This window comes from Diospyros lotus, chromosome 11 (genome assembly GCF_014633365.1).
Source record: "Diospyros lotus cultivar Yz01 chromosome 11, ASM1463336v1, whole genome shotgun sequence".
In the NCBI taxonomy this organism is placed as follows: Eukaryota; Viridiplantae; Streptophyta; class Magnoliopsida; order Ericales; family Ebenaceae; genus Diospyros; species Diospyros lotus.
The window spans coordinates 29,036,009-29,054,289 of NC_068348.1; the positions used below are offsets into that span (position 1 = coordinate 29,036,009).

The 18,281-nt window shown below is 35.9% G+C and overlaps 2 protein-coding genes across 3 annotated transcripts; both read left to right on the plus strand.

The window, feature by feature from the left end:
• Window positions 1–3,492, plus strand: LOC127813701 (profilin-like). The gene is made up of 3 exons (XM_052354813.1): window positions 1–272; window positions 1,500–1,637; window positions 3,050–3,492. The coding sequence occupies exons 1-3, from the start codon at window positions 150–152 to the stop codon at window positions 3,182–3,184; spliced, it is 396 nt and encodes a 131-aa protein (XP_052210773.1). The 5' UTR covers window positions 1–149; the 3' UTR covers window positions 3,185–3,492.
• Window positions 3,493–6,198: 2,706 nt separating this feature from the next.
• LOC127813156 (CMP-sialic acid transporter 4-like) lies at window positions 6,199–18,272 on the plus strand. 2 transcript variants are annotated; one of them, XM_052353959.1, is made up of 17 exons: window positions 6,199–6,478; window positions 6,586–6,639; window positions 10,397–10,519; window positions 11,178–11,241; window positions 11,356–11,413; window positions 11,504–11,615; window positions 11,775–11,854; window positions 12,902–12,977; window positions 13,103–13,203; window positions 13,511–13,582; window positions 14,007–14,055; window positions 14,164–14,205; window positions 14,446–14,567; window positions 15,124–15,183; window positions 16,626–16,674; window positions 17,642–17,736; window positions 17,923–18,272. In XM_052353959.1, exons 3-17 carry the CDS (start codon window positions 10,493–10,495, stop codon window positions 17,972–17,974), a joined length of 1,059 nt encoding a protein of 352 aa, XP_052209919.1. In that variant the 5' UTR covers window positions 6,199–6,478; window positions 6,586–6,639; window positions 10,397–10,492; the 3' UTR covers window positions 17,975–18,272. The 2 variants fall into 2 exon arrangements, with proteins under 2 accessions (XP_052209919.1, XP_052209920.1); XM_052353960.1 differs by having other exon boundaries at window positions 6,590–6,639.
• Window positions 18,273–18,281: the final 9 nt, after the last annotated feature.

The window sequence follows — 18,281 nt, forward strand, 5'->3', positions numbered from 1 at the left end:
GTTCTCTTTTCAACGCGACCCCAAAGTATAGTTCACGAAGGTTCCTATTTCGTCGGTGGATACCCTCTGGTTTGCACTTCTTCTACTTCCCAAAACCCAAATCGAGTAACTCAAAGAGGGAAGGAGACTGAAAATTACAGTGGACAAAGATGTCTTGGCAAACCTACGTCGATGAGCACTTGATGTGCGAGATCGAAGGCAACACCCTCGCCGCCGCCGCCATCATCGGCCACGACGGCAGCGTTTGGGCCCAAAGCGCTTCCTTCCCTCAGGTCTTCATAGTTCCCAATTTGGGTTTGATTTTTTTTAACACCTTTTGATGTGTTCCAAGTGAAAATAATGGCGTGAGTACTATTGGTTTGATTGAATTGATATGATTAGTTCCGATTTGGGTTTGCTTGATGTCTAGTCGGGTTTTCTTTAACTAGGGCTTTGTTTGGCTTTGGCAGCTCTGGTTTGCTTTTAATTCTCAAATGTATCGAGATCCATGTTTTTGGAGATGTTGTGACTTCACGAAAAAAACGCTTTTTACAGTCTACATAGAATAAAAAATGGATATGATTCTTGCTCGAAGTTTTCTGTTGCGGCTATGTTTATTTATATGTTTGTTTTGTGCCTTGTCCTTGTTTATACAGGTTTTACTTTGGTTTTGAGAGCTCAAAGTTTTTTGCTTTCTTTGATATGTGTAATTTGTCTACTGTGAAGAAATCAGTTATAATGATCCCTCCAGCTAGGTCACACCTTTGCTGGGAGTGAGCGATCAGTTAATGGCTGCTTATAATGATCCCAGTTGCTCTTTGTAACTGGGACGTTACAAGTTTGAGTTGTGGAAACTTCTTTTTCTTCAAAACTGGGGTGAGACTATGTACAAAAATGATTCTCACCAACTCTTGCTAAGCAGAGAGTATTGGCTGTGGAGATTCTTTTTTACTTTTTTGGTTACTGGGTTGGGATAATTCACCGTTCGTCAAGAAACCACAAGTTGCATGATGATGGCTCATATTATGGGGAGATTCATTATACTATTTTCATTGTCTATAAAGTCTTTGAATGATAAATTAGCAAGGGATGTTGCCCCCCCCCCCTCTCACTATTTTCAAGATGATTGACCTGAATAACATGTCAAGAACTCAAGATGTTGTGGGTTTGTGATCGACATTACATAGGAGGTTGTGTTAACATATCTTATCTTGTCAAATCTATTTTTCATGGACTGAAAAGTAGGTCCTTCGTTTCTGCACATGCTACTTCTCTACTCAGCTCTCCGAGTGCCTGCGTTGTAAATGCATATTTTAGAAACATAATTTTTTCTGATTAGAACAGTCTAATGTATGGCTTTTAAGTGATCTCAACCGTTAAATTCTAGACTATGACAATTAATTTAAGCATTCACTTTTGTACAGGACAAATAAACATGTATGTTGATGTGCTGCAGATGTCAATTTCTGTAATTTTTTTTGTAGAACTAAGCTTTATTGTTTATTTGATTGTTTTTGCAGTTTAAGCTTGAAGAAATAACTGCTATTATGAATGATTTTTCTGAACCTGGATCACTTGCACCAACTGGGTTGTACCTTGGTGGCACAAAGTATATGGTGATTCAAGGTGAGGCAGGAGCTGTCATAAGAGGGAAGAAGGTAATGGTTCAACAAACTCGACAATATTCCTCTCTACTTTCTACTATATTATATAGTGACACCTTCTCAAAGGCTTTGTTGTTGTGTATCGCTCAAACCAAAAGGCCAATCATTCTCTTAGAACTACTATATATTTGGCAATCAAGCAAGGGCATGTTCGAACTAGTGTTTTCTACTTTTTAGACACTATGTCTGCATAGCAACTTTTCAGCTTTAATGTGATTATCTGGGAATTAAAAATTATGTCCTTTTCTTTTTCTTTTGAACCCTAAGAAATCTTAAATTCAGATATAAGAGAATATGTTTTGTGGTTTAATTTTGTGAATTTGATTTCAAAATCAGATAGCACAGAAGTGCAACAAGGCCAGTCTCATTCATAGGACCTTAAAAATCGTGCATTAGATTTATGCTCAAGCATTGATGACTATGCCGTCAACCAACTCAACAGATCCCACAGTTACCTGGGAGATAAACAGAGTTGGTTTCTCTTATCAGCCTAAATCCTCATATTGTATTGAGGCAGTGGTATCTGTCCTCGAACACACAACACATTTCTCAGTTTTCATGGTTTCCTGATTTTAACTTGGACCACATATATCCATTCCATGATTCATAATACTTTACTTGCATTGTTTTCACTTTCATGAGTGGTATCTTCTCTTATAGACCACTTGTATATCTTAATTCCATCATTTGGGATACTTCTTTTTTTCATGTATTCATAAGTGAATGTTCCCCACCTGATTACTAGGAATTTATGCTGAGAACACTTTTTAAGTCATTCTTATGCTCCATCATTAGGCAATAACCATTTTCATCCTCCTCCAAGTGCTTCCACCTTACATATGGCTAACCTATTTTTTGTGGTACAAAATATATTGTCTATGGACCTTGATATTTGGCCCAAATTGACTCCTTGGGCCAAGTGACCAACAGATTGTTTTTTCCCTTCCCATACACTGAGCTGATGATACGAAGGCAGTGGGCAGAAGTGACATTTTGATCACTCAGCCTGAGGAGTCGGACTGACTTCTTGGGCCGAAAAACATTAGTCATTGTCTATTCAAGAAAAGAAAAGGTGGCTTTACCAGACGGTAATCCTAGCGAATGCATTAGCATTTGCACTTCGGTGGACTTCCCTGTGAAATGCATGTGGTTGGCTGCCAACACAACTTGTGTTTTCCACCTGTTGACCTGGCCCCACACCCGCTAATTAATCTTGTGCTTCTTTAGTTCTCTTCGGTTTGACTGATACTTTGGTCTATCCTTTTTTCCTGAATTGACCATATTCTCCTTAATCTCCCGATTGCACTTCATTTGAATTGAAAATCTATATGGCATTTGTTCTTCACAGTTGATATAATTCATTATGCTTGTGCAAAAGTTGATTACTAATAGTGAATTATTTTTAGGGCCCTGGCGGCGTGACTGTGAAGAAGACCAATCAAGCTTTGATAATTGGAATATACGATGAACCGATGACTCCTGGACAGTGCAACATGATTGTGGAAAGGCTGGGTGATTATCTCATCGATCAGGGTCTCTAATCGCCTTCACTATCACTTTATTTTTCTTCTTTCTTTTCTTTTTTCCCTTTGCGTGTTCCCCACCCCTGCCTTTTACCTGTCTTTCGGGAGCTTGCTAGAAGTTGGAATTGTTGCAGTGTCATAGTATGTGTACCCTTGAAAGTAGTGGAGAACTGGGTTCTGATTGCTGCTTGAAGCATGGCATGGAGCTCTGCCTTGGCCGCCCCCCCTCATATTAGAAGTGTTTTTTGATGATATATAATTCTGGAATGTAAACATTTCCATATTTCAGTCTTGAATGGAAGTACTTCTGTTGGATCAGTTAAAAACTGCGAGCTTGTTTGCAGATTCTCTCTTCCTTCTGGTATCTATGAGAATTGTGTGGATAAATAAAATTAACAGTACAATAATATATAAAATTGAATGGAAGTAGTGTATGGGGTAGAGAATTGAGAGGCCTGTGTCATATACAGTGTCTTTAAAATAGATTTGTCTCCTCGTTGAGAGTGATAGAGATTCTTTTAAGTGTCTTGTCTTTTAGGGTATAACGGTATACAAATTTTAAAGTTAGCATAAACACTTTAAAATTTTTCAAGTGTCTGTCTTTTAAGGTATAACGGTATACAAATTTTAAAGTTAGCACAAACACTTTAAAATTTTTCAAGAACTTGAACAATGACAGAACACTATTAAGATATTTTTGTATGTTAAAATGTTTTGAAAAAATGTAATTTTTGTGCGGCACAAATACTCCATTTTTAAGAAAGAGAAAGGTCATATCTGATGGAAAAGGTTATCAGTTAATGGCATTCGTCGCCCTTGGCTATTAATGAGTTAAATCGGTTGTTATTGTTTTAGATCAACACTTACATGTTTTGTGAATCATGGCTAAAAAATAAAAATAAAAAAACCTGGAAAACTTACCTTGGTCCACGGTGTTGCATTCATTTACTTAGATCACACACTCCCATATACATTCGGTTTGTCGAGCTTGAGATTTGCACTCCCGTGTGCACGCACGAACAAGAAATAGCCTTTTGTCTAACAAGTTTGCTCACTCTAAAATGTGTAAACTTATGTAAACATTAGAATGTTATATTTCTTTTTTCATGTAGAATAAGAGCTTTTTTATTATTATTTTTCAACCCAACGGATATATTTAAGCATTAATTTCTCATTTACCCATTTATCATTTTGGACGTATAAATATACCAAATCGATCTCTAAAATAATTAATGGGTCTCACTTAATTTTTAGTCTTATTATGACATGTCATAATACTAAATTTGTGTCAATTTTCTAACACATTGACCATTGTAGAAGTAGATAACCTAATTGTTATGGCCTCTGTATTTTTTTTTTATTTCTTATTTAGTTTGGCCCCTGTTGTACAGGGACAATAACATGTTATTCTTTTATATTTAAAATGTTTTTTTTTCTATAACTAAAAATATATTAATCAAAAAAATAAAATTGTATATAAGTAACATTATAATATATTTCGAACACAATACAAGTAACCGAGAAAAATTAACACATAAAAGATTCAGACGTTAAGACTTAAAATTTTTGACCATGAAGCTTATAACCTAAAAAGACTATTAAATACATTATCGAGAGAGGTGCTAAATGTGAAATAAAGTCAACTCCTTGCAATAACATGGAAAATTAAATGGTGAAAAAATGATTTTAAATTGTAATTTGAATCAAGTGTATGAATTGAGGCTTTGCATGTTCTTGACTCCAAAAATACCTATTATTGCAGTAATACCATAAAAAATAACTCAGTCCTAAAATCTTAAAAGACTCGAATTTGAAAATATTTTCTTTTAAAAAATAAGATATAAGACTATTCGTACAAATGTTTTTCTTTAACCTATGCAAAGTGTAAGCCATAGGATCATGTCTTGTGCATGTCTATTAGATCTAGATCCAATAAGCCATAGGTTGGTCCAAATATATTTATAACTGGATTGGATATTTATGTTTTTATTTTAAAACTTTTTACTTACAAAAATAAATACATATATTATTTATAAATATACAAATAATGAATAGGATAGGGATGAAATGAAATGGAATGAACACAAAATCTATTTTTAAGAGTTCTCAATAGTTTGGAAATGGACAAATCTATATTTTTATTTTTGTATTTTCGTGTTTTTAGTGGTTATTCAAAATTTTTATTATTTGAATTACATTCTTGAATTTTATTTTTGAATCAATTTAATTCTAATACTTTCATATAAAACAAAAGTAAAATGAGATGATAAAGTACAAATTATATTTTGTTCATATCAAAATACAAAAGTTAAATTGACTTGAAAGTACATGTTCAAAAATATAATCAAAACTATAAAAAATTTAAATTACCACAAAAAAAAATCAAAGTATACGGTGTTAAATTGATTCAAAAATTTAAGTTTAAGAATGTAATTAAAATTAAAAAGAATTTAAATAAACAGATTAAAAAAAATAAAAGTACAAAAGTAAAAATATAGATTTGAATATTTAAAAATTAAATTAAATTTTAAAAATAGAAAAAAAATGTAAACGGACTTAAAACTATCTTTATATTTCTTTGCTTACAAGTTTACTTTTAATTTTCATAATTGTAAATATAGTAATGATAATAATGATTATATGATTCATTTTGTAATTTTTGTTATATTTTATATATAATATAATATTTCAGATTTAAGGTCATAATGAATGAATAAAATGACCAAAAGTAAATTTGTTTATGGTAGGAAGATAATTTAGGACATTTTAAAGTTAAAACCCTCGATAGAAAATAATTGTTGGGATACATGAAGTATTTAATTATTTATTTGGGGTTCCAGGGATATTGAATGGGATTTAAGCGGCCTGCGTATTAATTAAATATGCTCGTGGGTGGGGTTAAATGGAATGAAACTGAAGTTTCATGCGTAATTTTGTGGAAAGATAGTTGGGGTGCTTGTGCAATATGCAGAAAATTAGAAACGAAATGCGTGAAAGGGAGCAAAAATAACAACATTCTAACTCGGGAAGAGCCTCATTGCACACCACTCGGGCAGATTTCACTTGGGATTTCTGTTTCTGCGTCAGTGACGAAGAGGGTGGATTCTGCGATTGCACACCCCTCGCCCTCGCCCTCGCTGTAGCCTCTCGCTCGCTGCCTCGCCCTCGCCCTCGCCCTCGCCTCTCGGTCGGAAGCTGGGGAGGTCGCATCTGTGGCTACTGGATCTGACTCTCTAACTCTTGCTCTCGCTGGGTGACTGGGTCGCTCGCCTCTCTGCATTGCCATTGGGACACTTTGGTTCAATCTTTGAGGTTTGGTTCAATCTTTGGTGTTGTGTTCTGTTCGGGTTCAAATTCAATACCAGTGACAGAAAAATCTTTTGGTTCAATCTTTGGTGTTGTGTTCTTGTTCTTGGCAGCCAGGCAGTGGCCAGTGGGCATCCCTTCATACTCTAGAGACCAAGAGACTAGAGGTAAGTTAATCTATTCGATTATGTTCTATTTAATGTGTATTTCTATTTTATTTTGCCTAATTTAACACCTATAATGAGCTTAGGAATTATGACTTTAGGTTTCTTGCTAATTGTTACTTGACTACTTCATTTAGTTAGGAATTACTGTGGCTGAGATGTGTTAATTGTGGCTGAGATTTGTTAATTGTGATTGAATATTTGAATTGTCCATGCTAAAATTGTTAAATTTTTTATTTTATTTTTTTGATATGATATGAATATTTATTTATTTTTGATGTTTTATTATGAAAAATAAAATTTAAATGTACATTACGATTTAGGGGCCTATTTTTACATTTCGACTCAGGGCTCAAAAATCTCAGGTACGACCCTGTACGTGTGCTTGAAAAATTGAATTGAGGCCATGTTAAGCTTGATGATGAGTAAGTTGCTTTACTTGTCAGAGGGAACCTGAAACCTGGATTCGGGAGGGTTGAAACTCATGCATTGGCATTTCAAAGGGTTACTCATATCATGTTTGAAATAGTTTTTAAGTGGCTAGCCTATTTTGAAATGTTTTTGTTCAATGCCATATGAAATTCTTTTTGCATATGGTCACAATGGTTATCTGATTACACGTAAAAGCATATTTTGGATTGAATTTTAGTATATTATGGCACGATAATCTCATTGAGCTTAGCTCATTCCATATATCTAGACGTTCCTCACAGATTGACATGTTTTGGGTTTGCCTAATGGAGCTTGACTGGGAATTTGAAGACCTTTGGGTATAGTTGATAAAGTGTCATGCTTGTCGCAATAGATTTTGTGTTAGTAGCATGTTTATAGCATTTTGGGAGACTTCCTGCATATATATTTGGGCATGTATGGTGAGTCTTTAGCTAAAGTTTGCCATGTATGTAAATAGTGATACATGAAATTTGTAATAGACTAGATTATGATATTTTTGGCCTTGATAGGCTAAGTGATGAAAACATTTTGGACACAAGCTTTTGATGTAAATGTCTTTTATAAAAGTTACAGATTTGGTCTCTAAAACTATATAAATGAGTAGGACACTGTACATTGCTTGAAAGATGTCAAATTGTGCTTAGTGGATGCTAAGGTATGCAATGCATATTGTAATTCAATGGAAATGCATAAAAATGTCTCTAAATTACATGTGTCGGTATTAGTTGCATAGGATTGAATTATAGACTAAATTGGTGCATATATATAAGGAGTGTAGCCATTTTGTAGGTGAGTGGCTGGCCTTGGTTAATGAACAAAACAGGGGAAAACTGGACCTTACACTTGATTTAGTTCGAGAACAGTTAGCATGCCCAACCAAGTCAAACAACTTGGTAAAGGAGGAGGGTTTAACACACTGATGTTCCTGGAAATTTGTCCCTAAAATGGCTAGGCCAGTTTGGCATGTAAGAATCATCCAAGTGCTTCATATTAGGTCATAAGCAAGTCAAGAAACTATCTTAAGTAATGACCATGTTTAATGCCATTACATTGGGTGTTCCAAAGGGCTAAATTAACTTAAGAATCAAATGGCAAAGTGTCCCAAAGCCAAAGAAAATGGAAATTCTGAACAAGAAAATAATATTGGAATACATCAGTGTGGGTCTTGAGAATGGAAATGTTTCCTATACATGTTAGGTCGGTGTTTAGGGAATTGAACTAAGCCTAGCATATGAGAGGAATCCGTTGCTGCTTCTCGTAGAAGGGTCATGGGATCAGATTCAGGGTGAGGGGTCTGATATCATTGTTTGATTTACTCCTTGAGAGATCTTTTGACACTTTTGAGCAACCAATATTTTTGGCAGGCTATGCGCTTTGACTTTGGCATCTTTTAACACTTTATGCTATTTTCGTAGATTTTGAGTATGATGTACAGTTTGGATCATTTTGACTTGATATGTCCATTCAGTGTATGATGACCTATGATGCATGGAAACTTCTTGGGGGTGCCGTTTCGGCGTTTCCGAAACACCAAGAAATGTTCCTTGGCTACTTTTGCAATTTCAGAAACGTTTCGTGGCTATTTCGTAATATTAGGAAAATATTGAAAACGTATTTCCAATGTAGAAACACATTTCCTTCCACGAATAGAAATGAAATTTTTTCCGTCTCTAACTTAAAATTCTTAATTTTTTCTGGAATTTGTTTGAATATATTATGGAATTTATGTTTATTTTTAGATTGAATAACTATTTTTTATAATTTTTTATATTTAAAAATATATTTACAAAAAGTCCCCTATATTTTTTTATTTATGTGTTTCCCCATTTCCGTTTCTGTGCAACCTAGATGATAATATTGTTGTTGGTTGTTGTTCAGTATATAATGTATAGTAATGGTATTAGTTTCTACATGTTAAGAGTGAGAGGTTTGCAGGTTTTTAGTGGGCTTATATCCCACATAGGGATTTTCACTGGTGATGGCCCCCAGGGTTGGGTTGTGACAAAAAATTGGTATTAGAGCATAGGTTATTTAGTTTGTTTGGTCCTAAAGCTACATATATAACCTTAGCATGATCTCATTAGCATGAAGTATTCTTAGTAATGTCATGATCATGAGTGTTCACCCAAGCATATTCATAAATGTTCCAGTAGGGATGGCAACAGATGACAGGTACACTCGACTCGACCTGCCTATACCCTCTTAGGCTCCATTTGGGATTGAGTGTCAAAAATGAGTTGAGTTGAGGTGAAGTGGGTTGGATTTATCAAGTTTAGTTGAGTGGTAAACTTAATTGTAATAATATAATTATAATATAAACATATGTTAAAATAATATAATTGTAAATATATATTATATTTTGTATAATATAATGCAATGATATATTTAATTGATAATGTCGGACATCATAGCAAGAAATACGGTCAGATAGGGCGCAGGCCCTAATCACAGCAGGTGCAGCCTAGTTCCACAGTCTTCTCCATTGGTTTGGGCCTTGTGGGGAATCCTCCAAGTACCTGTTGTGAGAACTGTTGAGGGCTTTCCTCAAAAAGACACTCTGGTTCTTAAATTAGAAGACATGCATGAGCTAACAAAAAATGAGAGTGTAGAAGAAAAGGAAGAACTAAGCTGTGAACTAGGGTAGTCATGTTTTTTGGGATCAATTTTTGAGGTTTTTGTTTTAGGATCCACAACCCATTTTTCTGATGGGGAAATCCCTCCTTTTGAGTGGGGATCCTGGAAATTCACAGGGCTCTGCATCTGGATGTTCAGAAGAAATTCTCTTTGCCATTTTGGAAAAGGTTTTGGCCCAATCTCCCTTTTCCAGATTTTTTTCTTCCGGGAACTGTTGGGCCATTGATTTGGTGGCTTGCATGTATCTTCGGAAGGGAGGGCTTGGTGTGCTTCGAGCTGATAGTATTGCAGGGTCAACCTACTCAGCTTCAAGGACCATCTGGAGCCCTTAGAGTGGGCCATGTGGCAATAACTTACAGGCAGGGGAGTTTCCTCATCAATAATATAATAATATTTTCTATTTCTCTGTATGAACTTATTAGGTATGGGTATTTGATGGGTGCTCGAGAATTAAACAAAATACCAAACATGATGGGGACAAGGACAAGGGTGGGAATGGGCATGTTGGGATGGGGACATGAGGAGGGGTCCATGGTACAAACCAGCCCTATTGCCATTCCTATTACCACCAAGCATTGCATGATTCTGCATTCACTTCAGCAAAATCTCCCATTTCCTCCACTTTTATTTACTTGTTTTCTCTCTCCCTCTTCCTTTTCCTATTTGCTTTCAGATTATTCAGAACCAGAATAAGGGAAGGGTATTCTCTGAGAGAGAGAGAGAGAGAGAGATTTCACAGCAAGGAAAAACTTTGAGCTGATTCACTACAATGGAGTATCGAAAAATTAAAGATCAGGTATTGCTATAACTTTTGCAATCTTCTATGATCTACTCATTGAAGCAAGCGTACTAACCTTATGCTACCTTGCCTACCAATACCATATCTTCTTCTGCTTTATTTGTCTGTTGTTATATCTCTTCCCAGTTCATTCATTTCTGCTTACATGTCCATTTTGATTGTCTGAAATCTTCTTTCCAGCTCAATTCAGTACTCTTGCTAGCTCCTTTTTGTAATTTGGTTGACTTTTATTTCTGGGCTGATTGGATCTTATTTGTTTTGCCTATTGCAACTAATTATTGTGATTCATATGTTTTGCTTGAAACATAGGTGCACACGAATGCCATGTCAACTCTCCTTACTCCTTAACGTGATCTGCCTGCATGGCATTCTAATTTTCAAAATGCATTTGCTCATGTTACTTTTTGTCAATTTCTTTAATTTCCTCAACTCTTGTACTGTTTCCAAGTTGCTCAGCCTTTTGGTTCTCAAATTTCAAGGTGTTCTTGTCAATTTTATTTTATTTTTATCATCAAGAAATCAGTGTCCATCTCTGGTCTTTTTCTCTTGAATTGTGTCTGTTGCTCCTTTTGGAATGCTGTCTATTTTGGGCTGGTTAAAATTTTATCATATTTAGCTCATCCCTTGTGTTCCCACTGATATGTGGAATTTTTAGGATAAAGATGGGGGTGCCATTGTTGATGATATAGAGAACCCACGTGGGAAACCTCTTTTGAGTGGTATGTTTTTGTTGAGGCATCAACCTTGGAGTTGGTGTACCAGCTCAATGGGTAACCTATCATTCTTCTGATTTCAATCTACAGTTGTTGCTCATAATAGCTGTAACTTTGCAGTCCCTAACATGGCCAGCTTAGGAGGCAGCCCCAGTGAACGGTCAAAGTGGAAGCGCAAGTAAGATCTATCACTCAATTCTAAATGGATAATCTGTATTGGCTAAATTACACAAAAATACTTATTCAAGAAATTCTTTTGTTGTTGCAGGTCAATTGTTACACTTGCATTGACTTTTCTTACAAGTTCACAGGCAATATTGATTGTCTGGTCCAAGAGAGCTGGAAAATATGAGTACAGTGTTACTACTGCAAACTTCTTGGTTAGGAAATAATAACTCCATTTGGGAATATATAACGAAAATGAAGTGAAATTTGTCTTTGGAGCTATTACTGTAAATAATCAGCTTATGGTTGGATATGATGGTGATCAAATGATGCTTAATTGAATTTGAAGTTGCTTTTCATTCTTTTGGAATTAGGTAGAGGCTTTGAAATGCGCATTGTCACTTGCAGCCTTAGTAAGAATCTGGAGAAAAGAAGGTGTTACTGATGATAACAGGTAACTGGATTTCATCTCTCTCTCTCTCTCTCTATATATATATATATATGTATATTGTTAGAAGATACAGTTTCCTTTCCTAGGAAACTATATTTTTGGTCGATTATATTACAAGCTGTTACGGATTTGATTCAGTTTATTCTTTCCATTCTTTGTTTCCTAATTTCAGTAGACTCAATTATAGGTGGTGTTACTCTACTACAACAATGAATTTAGGTATGGGAGACCGTCAAAGGATGGCACAAGGGTGGCTTATCTAGATGATGGGTGACTCTTTGGAGAGATGGATGATTCTCTCGGGGTGGAGTGATAGTGATGGCTGACTCTATCGGGGTGGAATGACAATGATGGGTGACCCCTCCAAGTGATGGATGAACTGTTTGGAAAGAAAATCGGATAGGGGCGCAGGTGAAGATCCCGACGCAAACCCTCTAATGCCTAAGTTAGCATCTTGAAAGTATGGAATACTTGAACGCAAGAAAGAAATGTGTGGGAGAGATGGCGTATCTCAATTGGAGGGTGGGGGGTGGGGGCGGGGGGGAGGACTCCCCTATGTATAGTGATGGATGAGGCCACTCATCACTTGAAGGGGTCACTCATCACTATTATTCCACCCCGGGAGGTCATCCATCACTGTCACTCCACCTTGAGAGAGTCATCCATCACTCCAGAGAGTCGCCCATCATCCGGATAAGCCACCCTTGTGCCATCCTTTGATGATCTCCCATACCTAAATTCATTGTGGTAGTTGAGCAACAACAATAGGAACTTAGGTTTAGGAAATTTCCTATTTTAGAGATTAACATTCTGTTCTATTCTTCATCTACCAATTGTATATATTTCGGGAATGCTTCCCTGAGATAATATATTGGATTACTAGTTCACTTTTGAACATGGTATCAGAGCCCTAGGTTCATATTCCTGGAATCGGGCACTGCTTTTGTTCTTCTTGGTTCTTCAACTTTGGTAACCAGTATCGTCCTTCAGTAGTATCTGAATCATGCTTTGACTGGAACTGTTCTCCTATGAACTCCTTGCTTCTATTAGGTTGAGTACAACTTGGGATGAAGTTAGTGTTTACCCAATACCTGCTGCCCTTTACCTCATCAAAAATTTGCTTCAGGTATGTTTATTTATTTTTTTGGTTTCTTTTTCTTCTTCATCCTACACACCTGGACACACACATTTTCATGGTCCACAGTGGTTTCACTCTTGGTAGTTTCTAAATCACATGAATGTATTTGGCAGTATTACATCTTTGCTTATGTGGATGCCCCAGGGTATCAGATACTGAAGAACCTGAATATCATTAGCACTGGTGTGTTGTACCAGATTATTCTTAAGAAGAAGTGAGTCCTCTTATTTGCTGTAGGACTCGTAGTCTTCACATAAAAAGAGAGCGGGAAACTTTTTTGAACTAGTACAATATATTTGTCCTTTCTGTTAAATTTTCTTATCAATTTTATTTTGCATAATCAGGAGTGTAAAGAGTTAATAGAAGGATCCATGAGTGAGAATTAAATTCAGCAAATGATGCTAATCTGAGTAGTTCCAAAGAAAAAAGAACAATTAAAATTCAAGGTTTAACTAAGAAGAAGCCCTAAACCAACAGGACATTGAGACTCTCATTATGCTTTACTCGTTACTTTTCTTCAGGTTAAGCGAGATTCAATGGGCTGCATTTGTGTTATTATGTGCAGGATGCACTACGGCACAGCTTAATTCTTCGTAAGAGCAATTCTTATCATCTTTTCATGGTTCTCGTGAGGGGTTTTCAGAATTTGTTTACTTCAGAGTTTTCTAATACATTTTTGTTTCTAGCCCGTGTTGTACATTGCTCATAAAAATCCATTTTAGGTTGTTGTCAAATGGTTCAGTTGGACTTGCATATATGTTGAGTAAGCATAATATAAAACGCAACTTGTGACCAAATGGGGAAGGAAAAGTTGGAAATTTTGAACCACTGATGTCCTCCTTTTACTTGAAGTTATTTCTTCAGTGATTTGAAATTCTGTGTCAGTTTCATAATTAACCTAATTATATTCAAGGGCGGACAAATATTGTTTCTCTTGTAGTTTTGAATTCTTTATCACCTGGAATTCCATTTTGCTGTCTATTAGATTTTTCTTACGGAATGGTATGTTTTGTGCAGTTCTGATCGAGTACTTCAAACTCCTTTGCAAGGTTGGGTGATGGCCATTGTGAGTTTTTTGATATATTGAAGTTTGATTTCACCAAATTGAATAGAAAAGCTTGTTTCTTTTGTTTCTTCATACATTGTCCTGTAACATTCTGTAATTTGTATGCAGGTTATGGCCCTTCTAAGTGGTTTTGCAGGAGTTTACACAGAGGTAAAAAAATTTAAGCATGTGTCTTGCCTTTTGTTTTCTGCAACTGCAGTTCATGTTTAAGCATGACTAGTGCTCAAATGAATTGCCCAACAAATAAATCTGATCAGGTTCTGGTTTGATTCCAGTTTTGCGTATGGTTAGAATTCACTTGAGAGGATCTTTGATGCAGAAGAAATTAGTTGGACATCTCAACCAAGTATTATGTTGTCATTCTTATAGAGTTTGCTTTTTAACCTGCAGGCTATAATTAAAAAACGGCCTTCAAGGAACATAAATGTACAGAACTTCTGGTTATATGTTTGTGGAATGGGCTTCAATGCAATTGCAATATTGATTCAAGATTTTGATGCTGTTGCGAACAAGTAATTCCCAGAATTTTCTGTGCTTGTCAGCTCTTGTATCAGACCATGATAACCTGACCTCTACAAAATTTTGGATTTGCTTTTAACCCTTTGCATCACGTGATCTTCTGATTGTAATTTAAATATTATGTTAAATGATTTAGGTGATAACTAAGACCCTCATCAACGCAGGCCTAGTATTCATGCCTTTTTTTTTTTTTAACAATATACCTGTATTTCCCGCACTTTTTTGGGGTGTGGTTGGGAGTTCTGTCAGATCATACTGGTTCTGCTTAGGTTTATTTCACTACCTTAATTTCTACATTTGTTGCCCTAAAACTTTTAGAAAAGACAAACAAAGCCTAGATGTTTGACTCTTATAACTAAAAACTAAAAAGGGGTGGTTGTTGACTCCTCTTTCCCCATCTGCTATTGTGTGTGAGTGTGCCCGACCCTCATAGGCTAGTGGATTCAATATGCCTTTGACAAGTTTGGCCGTCTAGAATTTATTACTTGATCAGTGTAGTTCTCATGTAATGGTGCTTAAATGAATTCATGAGTAAACTTTCTCTTCCAGGGGGTTCTTCCATGGATATTCGTTGATTACAACTCTGATGATTCTTAACCATGCTCTAAGGTAAGATCACTGATTGATATAGTCCCTCTAACTTACCTTATTGCTACTTCTGAATTTTCAGTTTCGAATGAGACTTAGTTCTCTAGGACAAAATATTTCGTATCTACAAATATATTCTGATCTTGCTTCAAGCTTTGTCAGTCCAGATATTCAGATTGGTTTTTTCTACTGTTTCTATAATTTTCCTTTACTTTTTCTATTGTTTTAATTTTCTTTCTTTTCCTCCACAAGCCCAAGTTACAAACATAGCCATGATTTTTTTTTTTTGGTTCTGTAATTTTGTTTTACATTTTATGATTCCCCTTTTGTAGAAGAGTGGGGAAGGCAATACATAAATTTTTCTTGATGGTTTCCTATAGCAAGAGAGTGTTCCTTATAAGTCCCCCCCTCCTCCCCACCCAAAAAAAGAAAAAAAAAAGTGCGTTCCTCTTGCTAATAGGGGTGCTCATGGGTTGGGTTGATTTGGGAATTATATAAATATAAATCCTAACCAATCATGATCAGATCTGAAGTTTTGGACTTAAAACTGACCCAATCACAAAGCAAAACCAAACCAATCCAACCTAATTAAATTCAAGTTTGATTGAGTTGGGTCTTGGTTCCTAAATCTATATAATCATATCAAAATTTTATAATACAAAACTTGCGGCACACCAAAATTTTACAATCCGTAGGACCTATTTTAACATAAATTCTGAAAACAAAAAAGCAACCACAAGAAAAACAGAGGAGCCAAAAAAACATATTAATAAGCAACATGACTTTGATATTGTTTATATAAGTTGGTTAGATTAGGTTGGTAGAACCAATGGTCTAACTCGGACTTGGTCCGATATCATTTAGATCCAAAAAATGGGACTGGAAATAAATCAAGTTGGAAAAAATCCCAAACCAAACTGACACAATCATCTTGATTTAGATCAATTCCCATGTCTACCCAGATTCATCAGCACCCTTGCTATTGCCATAAATTGGCCAGTTAATGGGCATCTAATGAATGCCCATTGCCTAATGGAGATTGAGATGGAGGCTATACCTATCTGGTGGGGACTGGGAGAGCAATAGGGATGCTAGACAAGGATAGGGGAAGGTGTCCAAACCCAATCACTGCCATTCCTTCTTGGTTGTTTCCTGCTGATAACTTCATAGTAAAATCAACTCCAGTCATTTTCAGGTGACTCATGCTCCCAATTGATTCAATTAATTTCCGGCATGAAAACATTTGAAGGCTTCCAAACTATGGGCTTAAACATTGAATGTTATATTATAACATTGACATCTTTTATTTTCCTTTCTTATTGTTGAAAATTATTTTAGGAAGACTGCAAGATGTGCAAAATATGCTGTGGAAATTGTTCATGTTCTGTAATGCTATAGTCAATATGCAATTAACATCAATTTTTTATTTCCTCCGGTAGAAATTAATATATTTATACATGCAGTGGCATTGCCGTGTCAATGGTCATGAAGTATGCTGACAATATTGTGAAGGTGCGGTTGAATATTACCATGAATTATCTCATAACATACTAGTTCACATACTTTTTTCGTACTCTGTGTTAAATGATGCTTGTTGTCTATTATATTCACTCTTTTTTATAGCACTAGAACTAAGACATGTTGGCTGGAAGAAATAGCTTTTGTCACCTCAGCTTGGTGATTTCATACAGTTTTCTGTTCCCTTATCTTACAACTTACAGAAGGATTTCTGGAGTATATTCCAGCATTTTTTGGGTTGTTGAAACTAAAAATTAATACTTTTTGAGTGCCAAGAGAACACTTATGAGCTGTTTGATATCAATTATCATGTTCAAAATTTTTGTTTCCAGGAATAACTGCTGTTGCACATTGTTTTCATATTGGTGTAACAATAGTTTTATGTACTTCAGAAATGATGCACAACTCTGATGGAGGAGGAGAAGATGATTGACGAACTAAAATCCATGTAGCTAACCCCACTTAATAAGATTAAGGCTTGGTGTTGATGTTCTTGATATATTGTTACCGAGCTATGTATAATCATAATCCAATTTTAAAGGCCAAGGGAAAGGAACCATGAGATATGAGTACACGTCACAGGTATGGGTTTCCTAGAGGCATTCAACATAGAAACCCAAAAAACAAATAAATCATTTCTTGTTACCAAGAATTTGTCCAACATTCCTCCATGCTTTGATGTGCATAAGGTTGTTACAGATATATTCACTTTGCAAAGTAAAACTTACAGATACATAGGTATATGACATCACCTTGCCCTTTCCACTTCATACAACTCAGATAAGTGTAGATCCTCGTAGCATTAATGAAAACCTTGCTACTTTAATCTGCTGATTTTGGAGACCCAGGTCATTAAATGTGCTTGGATACCTGGATGCGATGGATTTATTTTTGGTTCCCTATGCATTCTGTGATTTGCAATTATTGTCTTCTCATTTAGTTAAATAAATCAATCTCACAGGTGTATTCTACATCAGTGGCGATGCTGCTGACAGCAGTTGTTTCCGTGTTTCTATTTGGGTTTCATCTCTCCCTTGCCTTTTTCCTTGGCTCAACGTAAGTACTTCTAGGGAGGGCCCACAATATATCCTAGGCTTTTGCTCATTATCTGCTATATACTAGTACAAGTTTGATGTTCATTCATTTGTTCCTCGATTTCCCACGAATTGCGTTCGCACTGTGTTCGTGATAGGGATAAGTCCTTCCAACTGAACTAACCGGCAGCTTTTGAATGTGAAACAGTGTGGTGTCGGTCTCAGTATATCTACACTCCATAGGAAAGGTGCAAAGATAGATAGCGACGGGCTCGCCTCATCCATCTTCCCCAGCCAAATCGCCGGTGGCCTCTCTCTCAATATCTTTTGTCTCTAAGTCTGTTTTACCTGTTTACGGTCCTGAACTTGCCTGTTCTGATATGATACCAAACATGGATAGGGGGTTTTGGGTTTTCTTATTGTTTTCTCAACATTAATGAATTCATTCTACTCGCTTCCAAGAAACAGATGTCCATTGCATGATCCACTCTGGTTGACAAAAAATTTCATCTCTCTTAACAAATAGATGTCATGAATAAAAGGTTTGTGCTTTAGCTAGCTTTTGAT